Source organism: Acipenser ruthenus, chromosome 25 (genome assembly GCF_902713425.1).
Source record: "Acipenser ruthenus chromosome 25, fAciRut3.2 maternal haplotype, whole genome shotgun sequence".
In the NCBI taxonomy this organism is placed as follows: domain Eukaryota; kingdom Metazoa; phylum Chordata; class Actinopteri; order Acipenseriformes; family Acipenseridae; genus Acipenser; species Acipenser ruthenus.
The window spans coordinates 28865142-28883460 of NC_081213.1; the positions used below are offsets into that span (position 1 = coordinate 28865142).

Genomic DNA, 18319 nt, shown 5'->3' on the forward strand with positions numbered 1-18319 from the left:
CCTTGTGTTGCTGTGGGCTGGTCACGGGTTCTCCTGTGTGTATTTCAGAAGGCGAGGAGCCCGTATCGTGCAGCTTCGTGGTATTGAGTGCGCTGTGCTGCTTGCACGCTGTTGGTTGTCCGGCGCCGCTTCGAAGCGCTTTATAGATTGGCAGCGAGTCGCTGTACAAGCAGCACCGCCCGTTAGAGAAACTGCTGGTCTGCGGGACAGGGGGCTTACACCGGCTCGTGTTGAATAATAATAATAATAATAATAATAATAATAATAATAATAATAATAATAATAATAATAATAATAATAATAATAACAATCCCATCACCTGGAAACCTGCTTTTTGACTTTACCGCCGCTCCGCGCTCATCTCACCTGAGTGTCCCGGGAAAGACGCGTGCTTCTTGGGGATAAGGAAAGCAAGCCCCGCGTTCTGAAAAGGTAAGCAGAATATATTGCCCGGTGGCGGCATTGTTTTAACCCGTCCGCTGCCTTGCTGCTGTGTGGAGAAAATCAGAATAGAAAACAAGAAGCGGTGCGAGCGCAGTGAAAAGAGAAAAGCAAGCCAGCGGCGTCGCTGTTAAATACAGTGTGTGTGTCATCCAGAGAAACCAAACGGGGTGTTAGCGCCTGTGTGTGTATTTACAGCATGCCTGCATGCATGCGTACATACATGCATAAATACATACAGTCTAGTGGTGTATCAAATGTGAATGCCGTGTGTTTATTATGGAGATTTAATTAGGTCATTTATTATTGTTGTTGTTATAATAATAATAATAATAATAATAATAATAATAATAATAATAATAATAATAATAATAATAATAATATGTCATTTATTGGTAGCTCGCTCGTTTTTCTCTCGGATGCAATGGACCATGAGAAGTTGTAACCAGCTCAGATCCGAGTGGAGCGCTCCCTGTTGTTTTAGGGTTCATGCATTCAAACACTTGTCCACATCAAGCGTGCTCACCGAGTGCTGGCGGGTCGGTCCTCTGTATGGAGCAGCTGAGCTTGGACCTCAGATTGCTACATCATCATTTCAGCGAGTAACGCGAGTCACAAATGCAATAGAAAAAGCGCGAGCAGCGGCTGCCTGGCGAAGGTAAGTGGAGTTTGGAAATGCCAGGTCTGTGTTAACATGAAGTGTGATGTGAAATGAAACGATGCAGTACGAGCACGCGTGCTTTGCATTGTGTGCACTGTTGAACAGATCTGTATCAGTATTACTAACATTAGCGATGGCAGAATTAGCCACGCTGACGCTTGTCTGCTTCACCTCATTTCTGTTGGTCGTAACTGAAGTGACGGGCGGTGCTGCTTGCATTTATCTGAAGATATTGAACCCGAGTCCTGTCAGGAGCTGGTCTCCGGTGACTGGGGGTTGAGTGTGTGTTCATGTTAACAGATTAGCGGTGTGTGCTGTCCCTGCTGCTCCCTTTCATTTCTTTACCCGTGCTTGTGTGAAGTCGTGTAGCGCTCTGGAAGCCTTCCCTGGGAGAGCAGGGTTCGAGCGACCCTGTGAAGCGCTGCTTTCAGAACAGCGCCGCCTCTCAGCAGTGCCTCATTCACCGATCCATTACTGAATGATAACGCAACGGCTCACCTCCATGCAAAGCGATGGGAGAGCCCGGTCCGGTTCTTGTAGTGCAGTGTTTAATACAGGCCAGGTGGTAAACTGTGAATTTAATGCAGCTTCTATAATACACTGTGCAGAGTGAGCTGGTGAAGACACGTACAAGCTAAGTGAGAAAGAAGTTGCTAGGTGACTGTAACCTCTGCAAAGTGTTTAATTACCTCTCATTACACAAGGCACACATCCCACAGAACAGACAGCGGGCTCTGTGTTCAGGGGGAGGACGCGGCCCTGCATTGCTCTGCAGTTTTCGTTCTTTGTTTCGTTCTTTTGCTCGCTCTTTCCCTGTATTTCGTTTGTTTCTTTTGAAGTGTTACTGTGGCACTATATTCTCTCCTTCCTATTGCAAAGTCATCGAAGCACTTCCTGGTTAAGCTCTGATTGGTCGGGTCCCTGCTGAGTTTCCCAGTCTTCCCAGTGCTGCAGGCTCTGTCATCACGATGGCTGTACACAGTAAGGGAAGGTGAGGTCCAGTCATGTGTATACAAGTCCGTGCTCCTCCCTCGCTGTGGTACTCGGTACTCGCTGGTGCAGTCCCAATGAAGCAGCGCCTTTTAGTTTTAGTTGCCCCTCTGTTATGAAGACTGCAGGGGTCCCTAATCTTCAGAGCGAAGCGCAATCACAGCTGAACAGCACCGAGCCACACCCCCAGCTAACCCGAGCACGACAGCTCGTTAATGAGCAGTAATGAGTGGGTGTAATGAGACGTTCTAGGTGAACGTCGCTGATGATTAAAATGAGCATATGGTTTCTCTGCAGGTCAGATGATATTGGAAAGCGACTGCTGCTGTGTGATGAGCAGTTTGAAGGGTCAGGAACCTGGAGGCGGGCGGGCGAGAGGGCGGAGAAAGTCACGAGACGTTTCAGGAGCAATCCCACAGTTACCAGCCTCCCTGCGATGCAGGTGCTGAAGTGTCTCAGTATGTGTGAGTGAAGAGGCCGTGTTCGTTCTCTACCGTTGTTTCCAGCCTCGCTGCGATGCAGGTGCTGAAGAGTCTCAGTATGTGTGAGTGAAGAGGCCGTGTTCGTTCTCTACCGTTGTTTCCAGCCTCGCTGCGATGCAGGTGCTGAAGTGTCTCAGTATGTGTGAGTGAAGAGGCCGTGTTCGTTCTCTACCGTTGTTTCCAGCCTCCCTGCGATGCAGGTGCTGAAGTGTCTCAGTATGTGTGAGTGAAGAGGCCGTGTTCGTTCTCTACCGTTGTTTCCAGCCTCGCTGCGATGCAGGTGCTGAAGTGTCTCAGTATGTGTGAGTGAAGAGGCCGTGTTCGTTCTCTACCATTGCTTCTGGCTGAATACTGAAAACTCCATTGTTGGGTTCTAGTAACCATGGCAATCACAGAACCAGTGTCTGTCACTCAATCTACTCTCAGGAACATGAGATTTGGGGGCGGTTGGGATGGTATGGAAATAACATCAGAAAATAACGCGTTGATCTCGCTGCTCTGTGGGGTTGCAGCTCTGTAATATTGACATGCACAAGCTGTCCAAAGCCATAATCTCTGCAAACAATAGAAGGTGCACCATTTTAAAAGTTCCCCACTGTAAAAACCCAGCAAAGTGAAATACAGCACAGTGAAATCATGGTAAAGCATAGGGAAGCGTTGTAAAGCACAGAGAGGTGTGGTAAAGCATAGGGAAGCATTGTAAAGCACAGAGAGGTCTGGTAAAGCATAGGGAAGCATTGTAGAGCACAGAGAGGTGTGGTAAAGCACAGGGAAGCATTGTAAAGCACAGAGAGGTCTGGTAAAGCATAGGGAAGCATTGTAGAGCACAGAGAGGTGTGGTAAAGCACAGGGAAGCATTGTAAAGCACAGAGAGGTCTGGTAAAGCATAGGGAAGCATTGTAAAGCACAGAGAGGTCTGGTAAAGCATAGGAAAGCATTGTAAAGCACAGAGAGGTCTGGTAAAGCATAGGGAAGCATTGTAAAGCACAGAGGTTTGGTAAAGCATAGGGAAGCATTGTAAAGCACAGAAAGGTCTGGTAAAGCATAGGGAAGCATTGTAAAGCACAGAGAGGTCTGGTAAAGCACAGAGAGGCCTGGTAAAGCATAGGAAAGCATTGTAAAGCACAGAGAGGTCTGGTAAACCTTGACAAACTATTGTAAATGCACGGTGTAATCATGGGAAAACTGCAGAATTACCACAATAAACTCTCGCAATAAACACAATAAACACTCGCAAGTGTAGTGCGGATAGGGAATGGGGTACCAAGGGGTACCTAACAAATTGGTTGATGTAACATCATTGAGACCCTTTTAGACTTGACAGAGTTTTGTGATCAATCAGCTGCTGAGTGCTGGCGGGCGAATGTCCTCCTCTCGTTGGTAAGTATTCTTTTGTTCTTTGGCTCTCCAGCAGTGAATCTGGGTGCTAATGAGAGCGTGTCTCAGGAGGAATGACCCTGCACTGCCAGCGCAGTCAGCACCTCCAATACAAATACAGCAGCTTTAATTACTTCATGGGTTCCGCCCAGGGTTGCCTTTGTAGATTCAGCTCCTCAGAGGTTCCCTTAATTGGACTTAAAACCTGCAGAAACTCATTTCCTAGGAGTAAAACACACACACACACACACACGCGCACGCACACACACACAGACACGCACACACACACACGCTTACACACACACACACACACACACACGCACGCATACACACACACACGCACGCACGCACACACACACACACACAGACACGCACACACACACACACGCGCTTACACACACACACACACACACACGTACTTTATTGTGCAAATGTACTTTATTAAACTTCAGGGCTTATTCAATTGAAAGTTTAAACATTTAAGAATTGAAATGTTAACACCCGATGGCCAGGTCTCTTTGTTCCATAGTGCTGCTGCTAAGCATTCCCCTAAAGCAGGTCACACCCCCCCCTTTGAATCCTCTTCCCTGGGTTACTTTCCTCTCCCTGCTGCTGTGACCTGGTTCTCAGGCAACATGACAGTCCCAGGGGGAGAGCAGGGGAAGAGAAGGATCCCTTCCCAGGCAACAAGCACCTCTCTGGGGCCCAGGCAGCAGCTCCACCGGCCCCTGTCCACAGAGCAGCCGGGTGTCTGGGGGGGTCACGCGCTCCGCTGTGTTCCTGCCTCAGCCTGCTTGTTGTTGAGTTGAGGCTGCTGGCTGCTTTTTATATAGCCTGGGTATGCCGATGGGATTCTCAGGGCTTGGCTCTGATTGTATCTCTGTGTGCCTTTCGCTCCATTTCATTCCAGCACGGCAGGGCAGCTGCTAGTTATCGCGGTCCCTCCTCGAAAGAGAGTGTTCTTTATTTCAACAAGGTGCAAAATCAAGGCAGCATCGTGTTCACCGTGTGGAGCATGACAGCCAGGGAGGCAGGGAGGCAGGGAGGCAGGGAGGCAGGCAGGGAGGCAGGGAGGCAGGCAGGCAGGCAGGCAGGCAGGCAGACAGGCAGGCAGACAGACAGGCAGGGAGGCAGACAGGCAGGCAGGGAGGCAGGGAGACAGACAGACAGGCAGGGAGACGTTGCAACCCTTGTTTCATTGGAATGAGGTTGTGGTCGGGTTCATTGACTCTGTACTGTGTTGAATGGAGATTGCTGTGTCTGTCTAATTTAATGCACACGGATACCATTCCTAAAGTTTACTATAGTAAAAGCACAGCAAAGTGTAACAAAGCACAGTGAAAGCAAGGTGAAGCATAAGGTAAGCATTGTGAATCAGAGAGAGGTGTGGTAAAGCATATTCAAAAAATATAAACCATGGTAAACTGCAAAAATACTGTGCACATTTCCTGTGGTAACTGTGGAAGAATGCAGCTGGCACACAGCCAGCCCGCAGCCTGCGTCGGTGTATTAAATCAAAGTGACTGTGTAACAGAAGCTCAGGTCATTGCCCATCAATAATGTATGCGCTGCCCACTCAATACCACCCGTTCTCCTACAAGCCTCCTCGAGAAGGTCAACAGGCAGAAGTGACTCTCCATCGATGGAGGTCGCAGGCCAGGGCTGGCTTGTGTTTCAGATGGTTATAAAGCACCCTCGGGCTGTGAGGGAAATCCATGCTGCAGATCCCCTCCATGCATAATTAAAACCAAACAGAGACCCAAGCGGTTTGAGGGGTCGCACACATCTGTGTTTTAAAAGGCTTAAGGATTTTACCACTGAAAGCTGTTTATCCCACAGTCTCACTATTCCAGAGCTTTTCAATCTCTTTTCTTGCTGGTTATTAGCATTGACGATGCAGGGAGCCGATTACCGAGCTTCAGCTCTGCAGTTATTCTGGCAGCTTCATGAAAAGAGTCTCATGCACTGATCAGGTCCATCCGTCCTGTCTGTGTGTCTGTCTGTGTGTCTGTGTGTCTGTCTGCCTGTCTGCCTGTCTGTGACTGTGTGTCTGCCTGTCTGTGTGTCTGCCTGTCTGTGTGTCTGTGTGTCTGCCTGTCTCTGTCTGTGTGTCTGCCTGTCTGTGTGTCTGTGTGTCTGCCTGTCTGTGTGTCTGTGTGTCTGCCTGTCTGTGTGTCTGTGTGTCTGCCTGTCTGTCTGTCTGTTTGTCTGTCTGTGTGTCTGCCTGTCTGTGTGTCTGTGTGTCTGTGTGTCTGTGTGTCTGCCTGTCTGCGTGTCTGCGTGTCTGTGTGTCTGCCTGTCTGTGTGTCTGCGTGTCTGCGTGTCTGTGTGTCTGCCTGTCTGCGTGTCTGCGTGTCTGCGTGTCTGTGTGTCTGCGTGTCTGCCTGTCTGTGTGTCTGCGTGTCTGTGTGTCTGCGTGTCTGTGTGTCTGTGTGTCTGCCTGTCTGCCTGTCTGCGTGTCTGCGTGTCTGTGTGTCTGCCTGTCTGTGTGTCTGTGTGTCTGCGTGTCTGTGTGTCTGTGTGTCTGCGTGTCTGCGTGTCTGTGTGTCTGCCTGTCTGTGTGTCTGTGTGCCTGTGTGTCTGTGTGTCTGCGTGTCTGCCTGTCTGCCTGTCTGTGTGTCTGTGTGCCTGTGTGTCTGCGTGTCTGCGTGTCTGTGTGTCTGTGTGTCTGCGTGTCTGTGTGTCTGTGTGTCTGTGTGTCTGCGTGTCTGTGTGTCTGCGTGTCTGCGTGTCTGTGTGTCTGTGTGTCTGTGTGTCTGTGTGTCTGCGTGTCTGCACAAAACAGTAAGGAGGGCAACTCAAAACAAACAGGAGTGATAAACATGAAGCTACGTGATCCTCAGGTTGTTTGGTAAAGAGCAGTTTGTGAATGAGAGGAGGCCGTTGAGATCCTCACAGCTGGGCTGGTTCCTGGCAGCTGATTGATCTCACAGCTTTGTCAAGTCGTGATTTCAGCATCAGCTACGTGCCTCGTTGACCCTTTCCATCGTGCTTTACAATTACAACTCCTGTTTTGTCATGTTCTTCCATAAAAATCAATTGTGCCCTGATTTGAAATACATTGATTTGAGAATCTTTTCCCAGATAGTTTGTCTGTCGAACAAGGAGAATAACATCAATTCAATATTTGTCATTTCTGGTTTCATCTTGGAATGGATTATTGTTTTGCAAGAGGTCTTTTCTTATAGCATTCGAGAGGTGCCCCCCCCCCCCCCCCATCATTTTAAAAGCAATTTGGCAGTGATCCGAGAATGCATGAGAGCGGGTCAGAGGAGCGCTGCTCTGGGGTAATTGCACACCTCGCTATCCAGGGAACCCTAATCTCTGGGAAATGGAAAAGATGACCTCCGGCAGATAACAGCAGCCTTGTAATTCCACTCAGTAATCTGTATTTAACCAGGGGAGCAGAGAGGAGACAGACGTGCAGAGTAACAAACCACAGAGAGGGGACAGACGTGCAGAGTAACAAACCACAGAGAGGGGACAGACGTGCAGAGTAACAAACCACAGAGAGGGGACAGACGTGCAGAGTAACAAACCACAGAGAGGGGACAGACATGCAGAGTCTAACAAACCACAGAGAGGGGACAGACGTGCAGAGTAACAAACCACAGAGAGGGGACAGACGTGCAGAGTAACAAACCACAGAGAGGGGACAGATGTGCAGAGTCTAACAAACCACAGAGAGGGGACAGACGTGCAGAGTCTAACAAACCCCATAGCAGGTCTGTGAGGCAGCCCCTGATATAGAAAGACCTTCAGCGCTTTGTTCTGGCACCCTGTATCTGTGCTTCATGTATCAGAAAGCATGGTGATTCGAGGCCTGACCCACAGGGTCGCTCCCTCCTGTCTCTTCCTGAGGTTAACAAGGTGCTGTAAGGATGTAATGGTGGCTGGAGCAGTGTGCACTGTCTTTGAAATGAGATCAGAAGGGAATGATTGCTGGTACAGTGCTGGGACGCTGCACCGATGTGAGTCCTCCACATCTCTCTGGGCTTTACAGTGCTAACCTGTCCTAGACCATGCTTTCACTATGCTGTGTTTTATAGGATGACTGATTTGCTGTATCGTCTGCGTACCTGCGACTCCTCTGTCACAATGCGGGGCCCAGCTGTCACTATGGACGGGTTCAGGGTTAGCAGTGTACACAGATTGATGTATCCTGAGCCCATCTGTGCACCAGGTACGTGCTGTAATGAGCGCTCTGTGCTGTGCAGCAGGAATCTGACACGATCATCCAACACAAAACAGTACTTACTGGTCTGCTGTCTTGCACAGTGTAGTGAAGCACAGAGCAGATCGTGAGCAATGTCTTTCAGAACGAGTCGAAGCTGTGAAGTGCAAGGTAACAGACCACACCTGCAAACAGAGCACAGTGTAGTAAAGCACAGAGCAGATCGTGAGCAGTGTCTTTCAGAACGAGTCGAAGCTGTGAAGTGCAAGGTAACAGACCACACCTGCAAACACAGCACAGTGTAGTAAAGCACAGAGCAGATCATGAGCAGTGTCTTTCAGAACGAGTCGAAGCTGTGAAGTGCAAGGTAACAGACCACACCTGCAAACACAGCACAGTGTAGTGAAGCACAGAGCAGATCATGAGCAATGTCTTTCAGAACGAGTCGAAGCTGTGAAGTGCAAGGTAACAGACCACACCTGCAAACACAGCACAGTGTAGTGAAGCACAGAGCAGATCGTGAGCAATGTCTTTCAGAACGAGTCGAAGCTGTGAAGTGCAAGGTAACAGACCACACCTGCAAACACAGCACAGTGTAGTAAAGCACAGAGCAGATCGTGAGCAATGTCTTTCAGAACGAGTCGAAGCTGTGAAGTGCAAGGTAACAGACCACACCTGCAAACATAGCACAGTGACCGCCTCTTCACCCGCTCGATATTCGAATTCCTCGCCGTCCCTGCTTGCCTCTGCTCAGCTGACACGTGCGAGCAATGCCAGCACTCTGCCCTTCTAATGAAAGTGATGTGTGGCGTGAAATGAAATCCAGCCTTTCTGCTGCACGGATCATCTCCCCGGGTGAAGAACGAGCAGCTCATGTGAGGAACCTTGGAAGACGAGCCGCTGATTATTTTGGGGTTTCTGGTTAATAAGCCGTACGATTCCACATTATGTTTCATCAGAGCATGTTGAAGGATTTTATCTCCGTATTCCTGGGGGAGTTTAAAGTTCTTAGACGTGTGCAGATTCCAGAGTTGAGAATAACCTTCTTGATCACCACAGTAAAAGCCTAGCACAGTGTATCAAAGTGCAGTGTGGAAGCATGATGAAGCCGAGAGAGATATGGTAAAGCATACCGTGGTAAATTATGGTAAATGTGTAGTATAAGTGTGGAGAAGCCTGGGGGAATACTGCAAAAGCAGTGCAGTAATGCCCATCAATGCTCGTCTGCTTCCTTGCAGCTGATTCATCTCAAAGTTTTGTCAAGTCAGGACCTGAAGGATCCCAGTGATTCAGCATCCACAGCATGGCTAGGTAACCTTGGTAACCCATCCCGTCCCCTCACCTCTCTCTGAGTGAAGAAGGCTCTCCTAAGCCTCTCTCCACTTCATTCCCATCTGTGAGTCCTGGTTTCTGTGCTGTGCTTGAAGTATTGGCTATAGGGCTAAGCTGTCAACTTCCCTCAATCTCTCTTCATTTGTCCTTGCTTGAAGCTCTGAGATCAGTCTGCATAGGGTCTGGCACAGGAGCTCCAGTCACTCTGTGGACTTGCACAGCACTGTGTCTGACTCGTACCCTCGGAGTCATGCAGGACACGTACAGGGTGACCCCTAGAAACACTGCTGTAGAGCACCTCTTTTTAAGGGCTATAGTTAGAACTATAACTTGGTAAAAGAAACTAGTCCAGTAGCCCAACTGTCCCAACTCCTCTCTCCTCCAGTGCAGTGATAGACTCCTCTCTCCTCCAGTGCAGTGATACACTCCTCTCTCCTCCAGTGCAGTGATAGACTCCTCTCTCCTCCAGTGCAGTGATAGACTCCTCTCTCCTCCAGTGCAGTGATAGACTCCTCTCTCCCATGATAAGTCACTGTGGGACAGCTCCCTCTCGCTGGTAATGGCAGGTTTCATTGTGACAGCGCTGGACTGTGTGAATGGAGACGGGAGGCTGGAATTACAATCATTCGTCTTTTATCTCTGTGTCTGATTGATGCTTTTATCGGGAGGGCAGGCAGCTCGTCACTGCTGTGCCGTCGTTTTATTCATTTGATCTTTTTGTTTCTTTTCTTCGTTCCTGTGGGATTGACAGCATGACTGGAGAAATTGCTGGGGCAGAGCTAGGGCTTTGTCACTGTCTGTCTGTCTGTCAGTCAGGATACAACACCTGTCATGAGCAAACGAAAAAATGAAGATCATTCTGTGATTAGATTGGGTAGAGTCTGTGAGTGCTTTCTCGTAATGAGACTTAATTACACACAGATATACAGACACACACTGACACAGCCAACCACACACACACACACACACACACACACACACACACACTGACAGGCTGCTGAATGTCACTCTTGCTCTGATCTCAGAGGAAGTCATTATCCAGACTACAGAAAGCTCGCTTTGTGTGTGTGTGTGCGTGTGTGTCAGTGTGTGTGTCAGTGTTTGTGTGTGTGTGTCAGTGTGTGTGTGTGTGTGAGTCTCTGTGCGTGCGTGTGTGCGTGCGTGTCAGTGTGTGGGTCAGTGTTTGTGTGTGTGTGTGTGTGTGTGTGAGTCTCTGTGTGTGCGTGTGTGTGCGTGTGTGCGTGTGTGTCAGTGTTTGGGTCAGTGTGTGTGTGTGTGTGTGCATGCGTGCGTGCGTGCGTGTCAGTGCGTGCGTGTCAGTGTGTGTGTGTGTGTGTGCATGCGTGCGTGCGTGTCAGTGTTTTGTTTGTTGTATTTAATAATGGGGACCCGTCTCCTCTGGAAGCTGCTGCCCTAGTTACTGGATAAGAAGCAGCCGAGAAGCTTGTTAATTAGGTCTGTGTAAAACTAGGCTACCCAGAGAAGTGGCACCATCTGCGCTCTTCACTGTACCAGCAGCGCTGACACGCCGTCAGCACACACTGAAGGGGGTGCAGCCCTGGTGATCGTGCAAAGCCAGGCTCTGCAGTAGCATCACTGACTCTCTCCTCCGCGAGGTCATTCAATTGGAAGCTGTTTGAGACACAGTGACAGTCAGAGCTCATTACTGCACACCCTCAATGGCACGATTGTGTTTTCTGAATTAAAAAAGAAATCCAGATCCCTACAGTACAATCCCTCCAAATGAAATGCTTGAATCTGGGTTTGGTAAATCTGTGTCTCCATACAAAATGCAGCTGTGCATCATTGTATTAAAGTCTGTGTTCAGGAATTATGCAATTTTCTTCTCGTTTTTCACATGTTTATATTGTTCATTTACCAAGCATTGCCACAAGCTGCATTTTTTGTAAGGCAGAGGGATGGTTTAGGGCAGGGGTGGCCAAGGTTTACACTTCCACTCCTGGTCTTTGTTCCAGCCCTGTTCAATTGAACCAATGAAAGCTGCATCCGGACCCTGAAGTCGTTCGCTGCCTCATTGTATCTGTTCAAGCTGGAGTGGAATGGGCCTCCAGGACCTGATTCAGGGTTTCTGCAAAACAGCTGTTGACTGGATTTGAGGTCCCCCAGCGACGTGTAAAGCAGATGTTCTCTCACTCTCTTTCTCTTCTTCTCCCCTTCTCTTTCTCTCTCCCTCTCTTCCTTTCCCCTGCACTCCCCCGTCTCCTCTCTCCCACATGAACCTTTCTCTTGCTCTCTCCCCCTCCATCTCTCTCACAGGCTGCCAGCTCAGTGAGTCTTGTGTGGGGGTGTGTTTGATTTACAGGTTGGCAGTGTTTCACACGTGTTCTGAAGCGTTTCCTTGTCCCTCCCCCTCTAGGGCTGCAGGGATTCGATTGGACTGACCAGCAGGAGGAGGAGCTGTGACTGGTGACCAGCCACTCAGCGCAGTATACACTCAGAGAGGTGAGAGAGTGACACCTCCTGTGTAAGGGGTCCGTCAGTCCAGAGTGAGAGAGAATCTCACCCCAGGGTTCAGTTTGAATTGTGGTGACTGCTGCCCAATCCCTTATAATAGAACTGGGTCTCGTTGTTGTTTTATTTTTCCCCGCGCAGGGTTAAGATGTGCTTTCTTCCCATCTCGTTCTTCTGAGTCTCTGCAGACAGTCACTGAATTGATTAACCTTGACTGCGCAACAGAACAGCACAGATTGAAATGAGGCGAACGCTTGGGTTTTGTGTTGGCTTGCGCCGCAGCTGAAAAACAAACACCTGATTCAAATAAATAAAACCCAACCACAGGGAGTGCCAGGCCTCTGAAGGTCTGTCATGGGAGAGCCTGCTGATTGCTTTCCACAGACGCCAATCCATTAACTGGGAGGCTCTCTTTGTTTTCCTGCATTGTTGCTATTGAGATGTAGAAATGCTAAAAGAAACAGATTGATTTCGATGATTGAGTTTATAATGTAACATTGCAAAACCTGAAACGCTCATCAGTGCAGCATCAGATCAGCACCAGGCAGAGGGACAGGGTGCTCCAGGTCCAGATCAGATCAGCACCAGGCAGAGGGACAGGGTGCTCCAGGTCCAGATCAGATCAGCACCAGGCAGAGGGACAGGGTGCTCCAGGTCCAGATCAGATCAGCACCAGGCAGAGGGACAGGGTGCTCCAGGTCCAGATCAGATCAGCACCAGGCAGAGGGACAGGGTGCTCCAGGTCCAGATCAGATCAGCACCAGGCAGAGGGACAGGGTGCTCCAGGTCCAGATCAGATCAGCACCAGGCAGAGGGACAGGGTGCTCCAGGTCCAGATCAGATCAGCACCAGGCAGAGGGACAGGGTGCTCCAGGTCCAGATCAGATCAGTACAACGCAGAGGGACAGGGTGCTCTAGGTCCAGATCAGATCAGCACCAGGTAGAGGGACAGGGTGCTCCAGGTCCAGATCAGATCAGCACCAGGCAGAGGGACAGGGTGCTCCAGGTCCAGATCAGATCAGCACCAGGCAGAGGGACAGGGTGCTCCAGGTCCAGATCAGATCAGCACCAGGCAGAGGGACAGGGTGCTCCAGGTCCAGATCAGATCAGCACCAGGCAGAGGGACAGGGTGCTCCAGGTCCAGATCAGATCAGCACCAGGCAGAGGGACAGGGTGCTCCAGGTCCAGATCAGATCAGCACCAGGCAGAGGGACAGGGTGCTCCAGGTCCAGATCAGATCAGCACCAGGCAGAGGGACAGGGTGCTCCAGGTCCAGATCAGATCAGCACCAGGCAGAGGGACAGGGTGCTCCAGGTCCAGATCAGATCAGCACCAGGCAGAGGGACAGGGTGCTCCAGGTCCAGATCAGATCAGCACCAGGCAGAGGGACAGGGTGCTCCAGGTCCAGATCAGATCAGCACCAGGCAGAGGGACAGGGTGCTCCAGGTCCAGATCAGATCAGCACCAGGCAGAGGGACAGGGTGCTCCAGGTCCAGATCAGATCAGCACCAGGCAGAGGGACAGGGTGCTCCAGGTCCAGATCAGATCAGCACCAGGAGACACAAAGCACTGCACACAAAGCAGGGATAGAAATTGAGGAGTGTGATGTTTAAATGATTCTGTATGCGTGTGTGTTTGCATTGCACTGATTATCCAGAGCTACATGACACTCAGCAGTGCTAGATTTAGAAATGCTAAAAGTAACTTCATACATTCAATGACAAACCTTTCCACTGAAGACAATGAGAAAGACCTTTGCAGATCTGCAACACAGGGACTGGCTGAAAAACAAATGCAGGTTACGTTGTATAAGCAGTGATGTATTGATCTCTGTGTAAAGGATAACGACTTGGGAGTAAATGGCTTTGAGAATCTAGTCATCAGTTTTTAAATTGACAGATGTTTACTGACACTCTCTCTCTCCCTCCCTCCCTCTCTCTCTCCCCCTCTCTCTCTCTCTCCCTCTCTCTCTCCCCCACTCTCTCTCTCGCTCTCTCTCTCCCCCTCTCTCTCTCTCTGCTCTTCCAGGACTATTCCTGTGCACGAGGGGAGTGCAGGAGGAGGTGGGGACGGCAGTGTCTCCCGGCCGCACGGCTATGCGCGAGTGTGATAGCGGGTCACGGCCATGGAGACGGACAGCTACAGGGGGCTCCTGGAGACCAGCGACGGCTTCGACCCCGAGTTGGGGGGCTGGTCCCTGCCCTACCCGCTGTGGCTCCAGGTCTCCCTTACAGGCTTCCTGATGCTGGAGATCGTGCTGGGCTTCAGCAGCAACCTGACTGTGCTGGTGCTCTACTGCATGCAGTCCAGCCTGGTGGACTCGGTCAGCAACACGGTGACCATGAACCTGCACGTGCTGGACATCATCGTGTGCGTGGTGTGCGCGCCGCTCACCATCGTGGTCATCCTGCTGCCACTGGAGCACAACGCAGCCCTGCTGTGCTGCTTCCACGAGGCCTGCGTCACCTTCACCAGCATCGCCACGGCCGTCAACGTGCTGGTCATCAGCATGGACCGCTACGACATCTCCGTGCGGCCCGCCAACCGCATCCTGACCCCTCCCCGCGCCGCCCTGCTGCTGGCCTGCGTGTGGGCCGTCTCCCTGGCCGTCTTCTTCATCCCCTTCCTGGAGGTGCGCTTTTTCGGGGACCCGGGTGAGGGGGGCGGCAGCGAAGCGGCCTGGGAGAACCGCACCCTGCTGTGCCTGAGCGGGGCAGGAGGGAGGTGGCAGGCGGACTATCACAGGGAGCTGGGGATGTACTACCATCTGCTCCTTCAGATCCCCATGTTCTTCGTGGCCATGGTGGTCATGCTGGTCACCTACTACAAAATCCTGCAGGCGCTCAACATCAAGATCGGCTCACACTTCAAGAGGAGCCAGCGGCGCAAGAACGCCGGGAGCAGCGGGAGCATCGGCAACAGCAGCAACAAGAACAAGAACAAGAAGAAGAAGAGGAAATCTTCCGGCCAGATGGTCACTGCCCCCAGCGAGACCAAACTCCTGACCCAGCCCCCTCCCCTCATCCCCAGCTCCACCCCCCAGCCCCCAGCCCCTCAGATGGGGGTCCAGGCTTCCGTCTCGGTCATCATCGCCCTGCGGAGGGCGGTGAAGCGGCACCGGGACCGTCGTGAGCGCCAGAAGAGGGTGTTCCGGATGTCTGTGATCATCATCTCCACGTTCCTGGGCTGCTGGGCTCCCATCTCGGTGGTGAACCTGCTGATCCTGTGCCTGGGCCCCAGCGACAGCCTGGTGACGGTGCGGATCTGCTTCCTCGCCCTGGCGTACGGCTCCACCGTCTTCCACCCGCTGCTCTACGCCTTCACCCGGCAGAAGCTGCGCAAGGTGCTGAAGAGCAAGGTGCGGAAGCGCGTGGTGTCGCTGCTGCAGGTCGACCCAGCCCCCAGCGGCACCGTCATCCACAACTCCTGGGTGGAGCCCAGGAAGGGGGGCCGCAGGCCGAGGCTGGAGTGCAGCGACGCCACGGACCGCTGCCTCACCGAGGCTGTCAGGGAGTGACTCTCTGCCCTTTTACACCCCTCCCTGCCGCCTTTCTTTATTTCCTGCCTTCTCTCTCCCAACCTCTTTCCTCTCTCTCTTCCTTCCTTTCCATTCCCCCCATTTTTTCCACCTTGCTTATTTTCTTTGTTTGATTCTTCTCTCTTCTTTTCCTCGTTTCCCTTCTTTTCCCTGCTCTCTCCTTGATTTCTTGCCTTCCATCATCTCTGCTGTCTTTCCTCTTTTTTCCTCCATGTCCCTGTCCCTCCATTCCCTTTTCCCTCCCTCTCTTCCTCCAGAGCCCCTTGCCTCTGTCTTCCTCCCTTCCCTGTATTATTGTATTTGCCTTGTCTCGTTTTATTGAGAAAACAACCAGCAAAACTCTCTCTCTTTTTCTGACTCTGTAGACTGCAACCATTGCAACAGGTGCAGCAGCACAGTGTGTATCCTCATGTGTGAATAACCACAGCACTCTATGAACATTCACAGTGCATTCTGTATATACACCAAGTACAATGAATGGGACAGAAAGTCTGTTCAGATCTGTGATACTGGAGAATCACTTTCCTTAGATCGAGCTCCGTAGGGTAAGGAACAGAGCGATTCGCCTGCTCATTCTGTCGCTGGATTTGAATGAATTGAAGATAGATTCTAGAATGATTATTGGATTTGAATGAATTGAAGATAGATTCTAGAATGAGATCCAGTAAGAAGAACACTCACTCAGGATCACCGTTTCTATGTAAAAGTTATTCGATGCTGGAGATCTCAACGCTTGTGGTATGAAGAACATGAATTCGCTCAGCGGGACTTGAATGGATCAATCCCATAGTGACTGTAAGGTTAGCATTCATTGCAAAGCTCTTGTGGGGTGGGTCCCTGTGGAGACGTTCCTGGCAGTGTGGATGCAAGAAGCATCTGGAAGTGAGAGCTTGTTTCTAGTTTTCTGGGAGAGTGGGATACAAAATGTTTCTGTAATAAAGACTGTGTGACAATTCCTTACTCAACCACTGCCTGTTACCCCAGACCAGCTTCAGATCTGCAGTGCTGTCCAGATACAGTGTACAGGATACGTGTGCAATAGGGCCCCACAGGGGGGGGGGGGGCGTATAGGTCAAATATACGGACGCCCCCGAGGAGTCTGTGTGTTGGACGAATACACACACCCCGAAGGGCCGTACTGAATTTATCATTCAGGTCAAACAGTAGATTTGAAAAAACAAAAAGCATAAATGATGCTTCGGGCAAAAAAATGATTCGTTTTTTTTATTAAATATCCTGATGCCAATAAAGTAGTCCCGTTTATAACTTTGAACTGCACACTAAGTTAAGCTGAGCAAATTCATTTAATTGAAACATGCAAAAATGAGTACATGTTTATTTTTGATATGGGTTGAATTGTACATTGCCATTGAAAAGATCCACCAGGAGGCGCAGTTGAGACGGCACTGAATTCTTTTTTTTTTTTTTTCATCTCGGTGGAAGCAGAACGGAGGCAGTGGGTAAAAATAAATTCACTGCCGTCTCGGATTTCAATAAGTTAAGGTCTGTGTTGGAAAGGGGTGGATAATGTGCAGACGTGTCTTTTTGTGTTTTTCTGTAGCGTCTACAAACTGCTAAACAGACATTATTTGAAGTGAGTGTGTATGTTGACAGACCCCCCAGTGTTGTTTTCATTTACACAGTGGTTTATTCCAGCTCAAGATTTTCTGAAGATGTGCATTTTCCACAGTTGAGACAATCTGTTATTTTGTTTCAGCCAGTCCTGAAAGACAGTGGTTTTAAATGTTTTCTTGTTTTTTTTTTCGTTTTGCTGTCTTCCAGTTAATGTTCTTCATCCAGCTCTGCTTGGTACTGTTGGGGTTGTTTTGCTGGTAATTGGTCACTCAGTTTGATTGTTACTGTCCATCTGTAACTGTAAACAAGATGGATCCCGGTACTTTAAATTCTGTGAGGCAGCGCAGTGATTTCAAATAATGTGATGAGGCTCCAGCTGTCCGCATCCATCCAATATACAGACAGCTGGAACCTTGCTCGACCAATCACCTTGCTTGTTTCACGTTCCCTTGCCAGCCCTGGATTCTAAATGATGTCCATGCAGACTGCTCAGCCCTGTATCCCGTTCTGAATGTATGTGTTTATTAGATTGCAGAGCTGTGAAGGACTTCATTGCTGATTTTTTGCAATGGACACGCTAAGATTGCGTTGAGTTCCTCACTGTATTTGAGCACATCCCCTCCCATACAGAATTGTAAAAAACCCCAAGAGCTGTCAGAAAACATTCCAGAATTAAGAATAAGCTTCATGATCAAAGTTTACCTCTGTAAAAGTAAAGCATTGATGTAATAAAGCATAGGTACGCATTGTAAAAGCCCAGAGAGGTATGCTAAAGCATATTTTAATACCTTGGCAAACCAGAGTAAACGATGGTACATGCATAGAATAACCATGGGGATACTGCAGACCCTTGCAGGGGAATCAAGGGAATGATTAACAAGCATCTGTCTGTAGGGATGATGGGAGCGGGACAGGGGGGGAAGGAGGAGAGAGGAGAGGGAGGAGAGAGGGAGGAAAGAGGAGGGAGGAAGAGAGAGGCGGAGGAGGAGAGGGAGGAGGAGAGAGGAGGGAGGAGGGAGGAGAGAGGAGGATGAGGAGAGATGAGGAGAGGAGGGAGGAGAGGAGGGAGGAGAGAGGAGGGAAGGGAGGAGGAGAGAAGAGGGAGGGTGGAGGAGGAGGAGGAGAGAGGAGGGAGGGTGGAGGAGGAGGAGGAGGAGGGAGGGTGGAGGAGGAGGAGGAGGAGGTTTTAATTCTGCAGGGGAATATCACACCCAGCCTCTACCTGTCACACAAAGACACGTTTTAATGCTTTGCTGCCCACTGTAATATATTTGACG

General features: G+C 50.2%; 1 protein-coding gene across 1 annotated transcript; it reads left to right on the forward strand.

Annotated features, from left to right (window-relative positions):
* Positions 1–226: 226 nt before the first annotated feature.
* Positions 227–17958, forward strand: LOC117963562 (G-protein coupled receptor 22-like). Its single transcript, XM_059000362.1, has 3 exons — positions 227–432; positions 11835–11920; positions 13958–17958. The coding sequence occupies exon 3, from the start codon at positions 14055–14057 to the stop codon at positions 15444–15446; it is 1392 nt and encodes a 463-aa protein (XP_058856345.1). The 5' UTR covers positions 227–432; positions 11835–11920; positions 13958–14054; the 3' UTR covers positions 15447–17958.
* Positions 17959–18319: the final 361 nt, after the last annotated feature.

Bases quoted from the DNA above. Each gene is read 5' to 3' on its own strand.
- LOC117963562 (XM_059000362.1), top strand. From the start codon at position 14,055: ATGGAGACGGACAGCTACAGGGGGCTCCTGGAGACCAGCGACGGCTTC.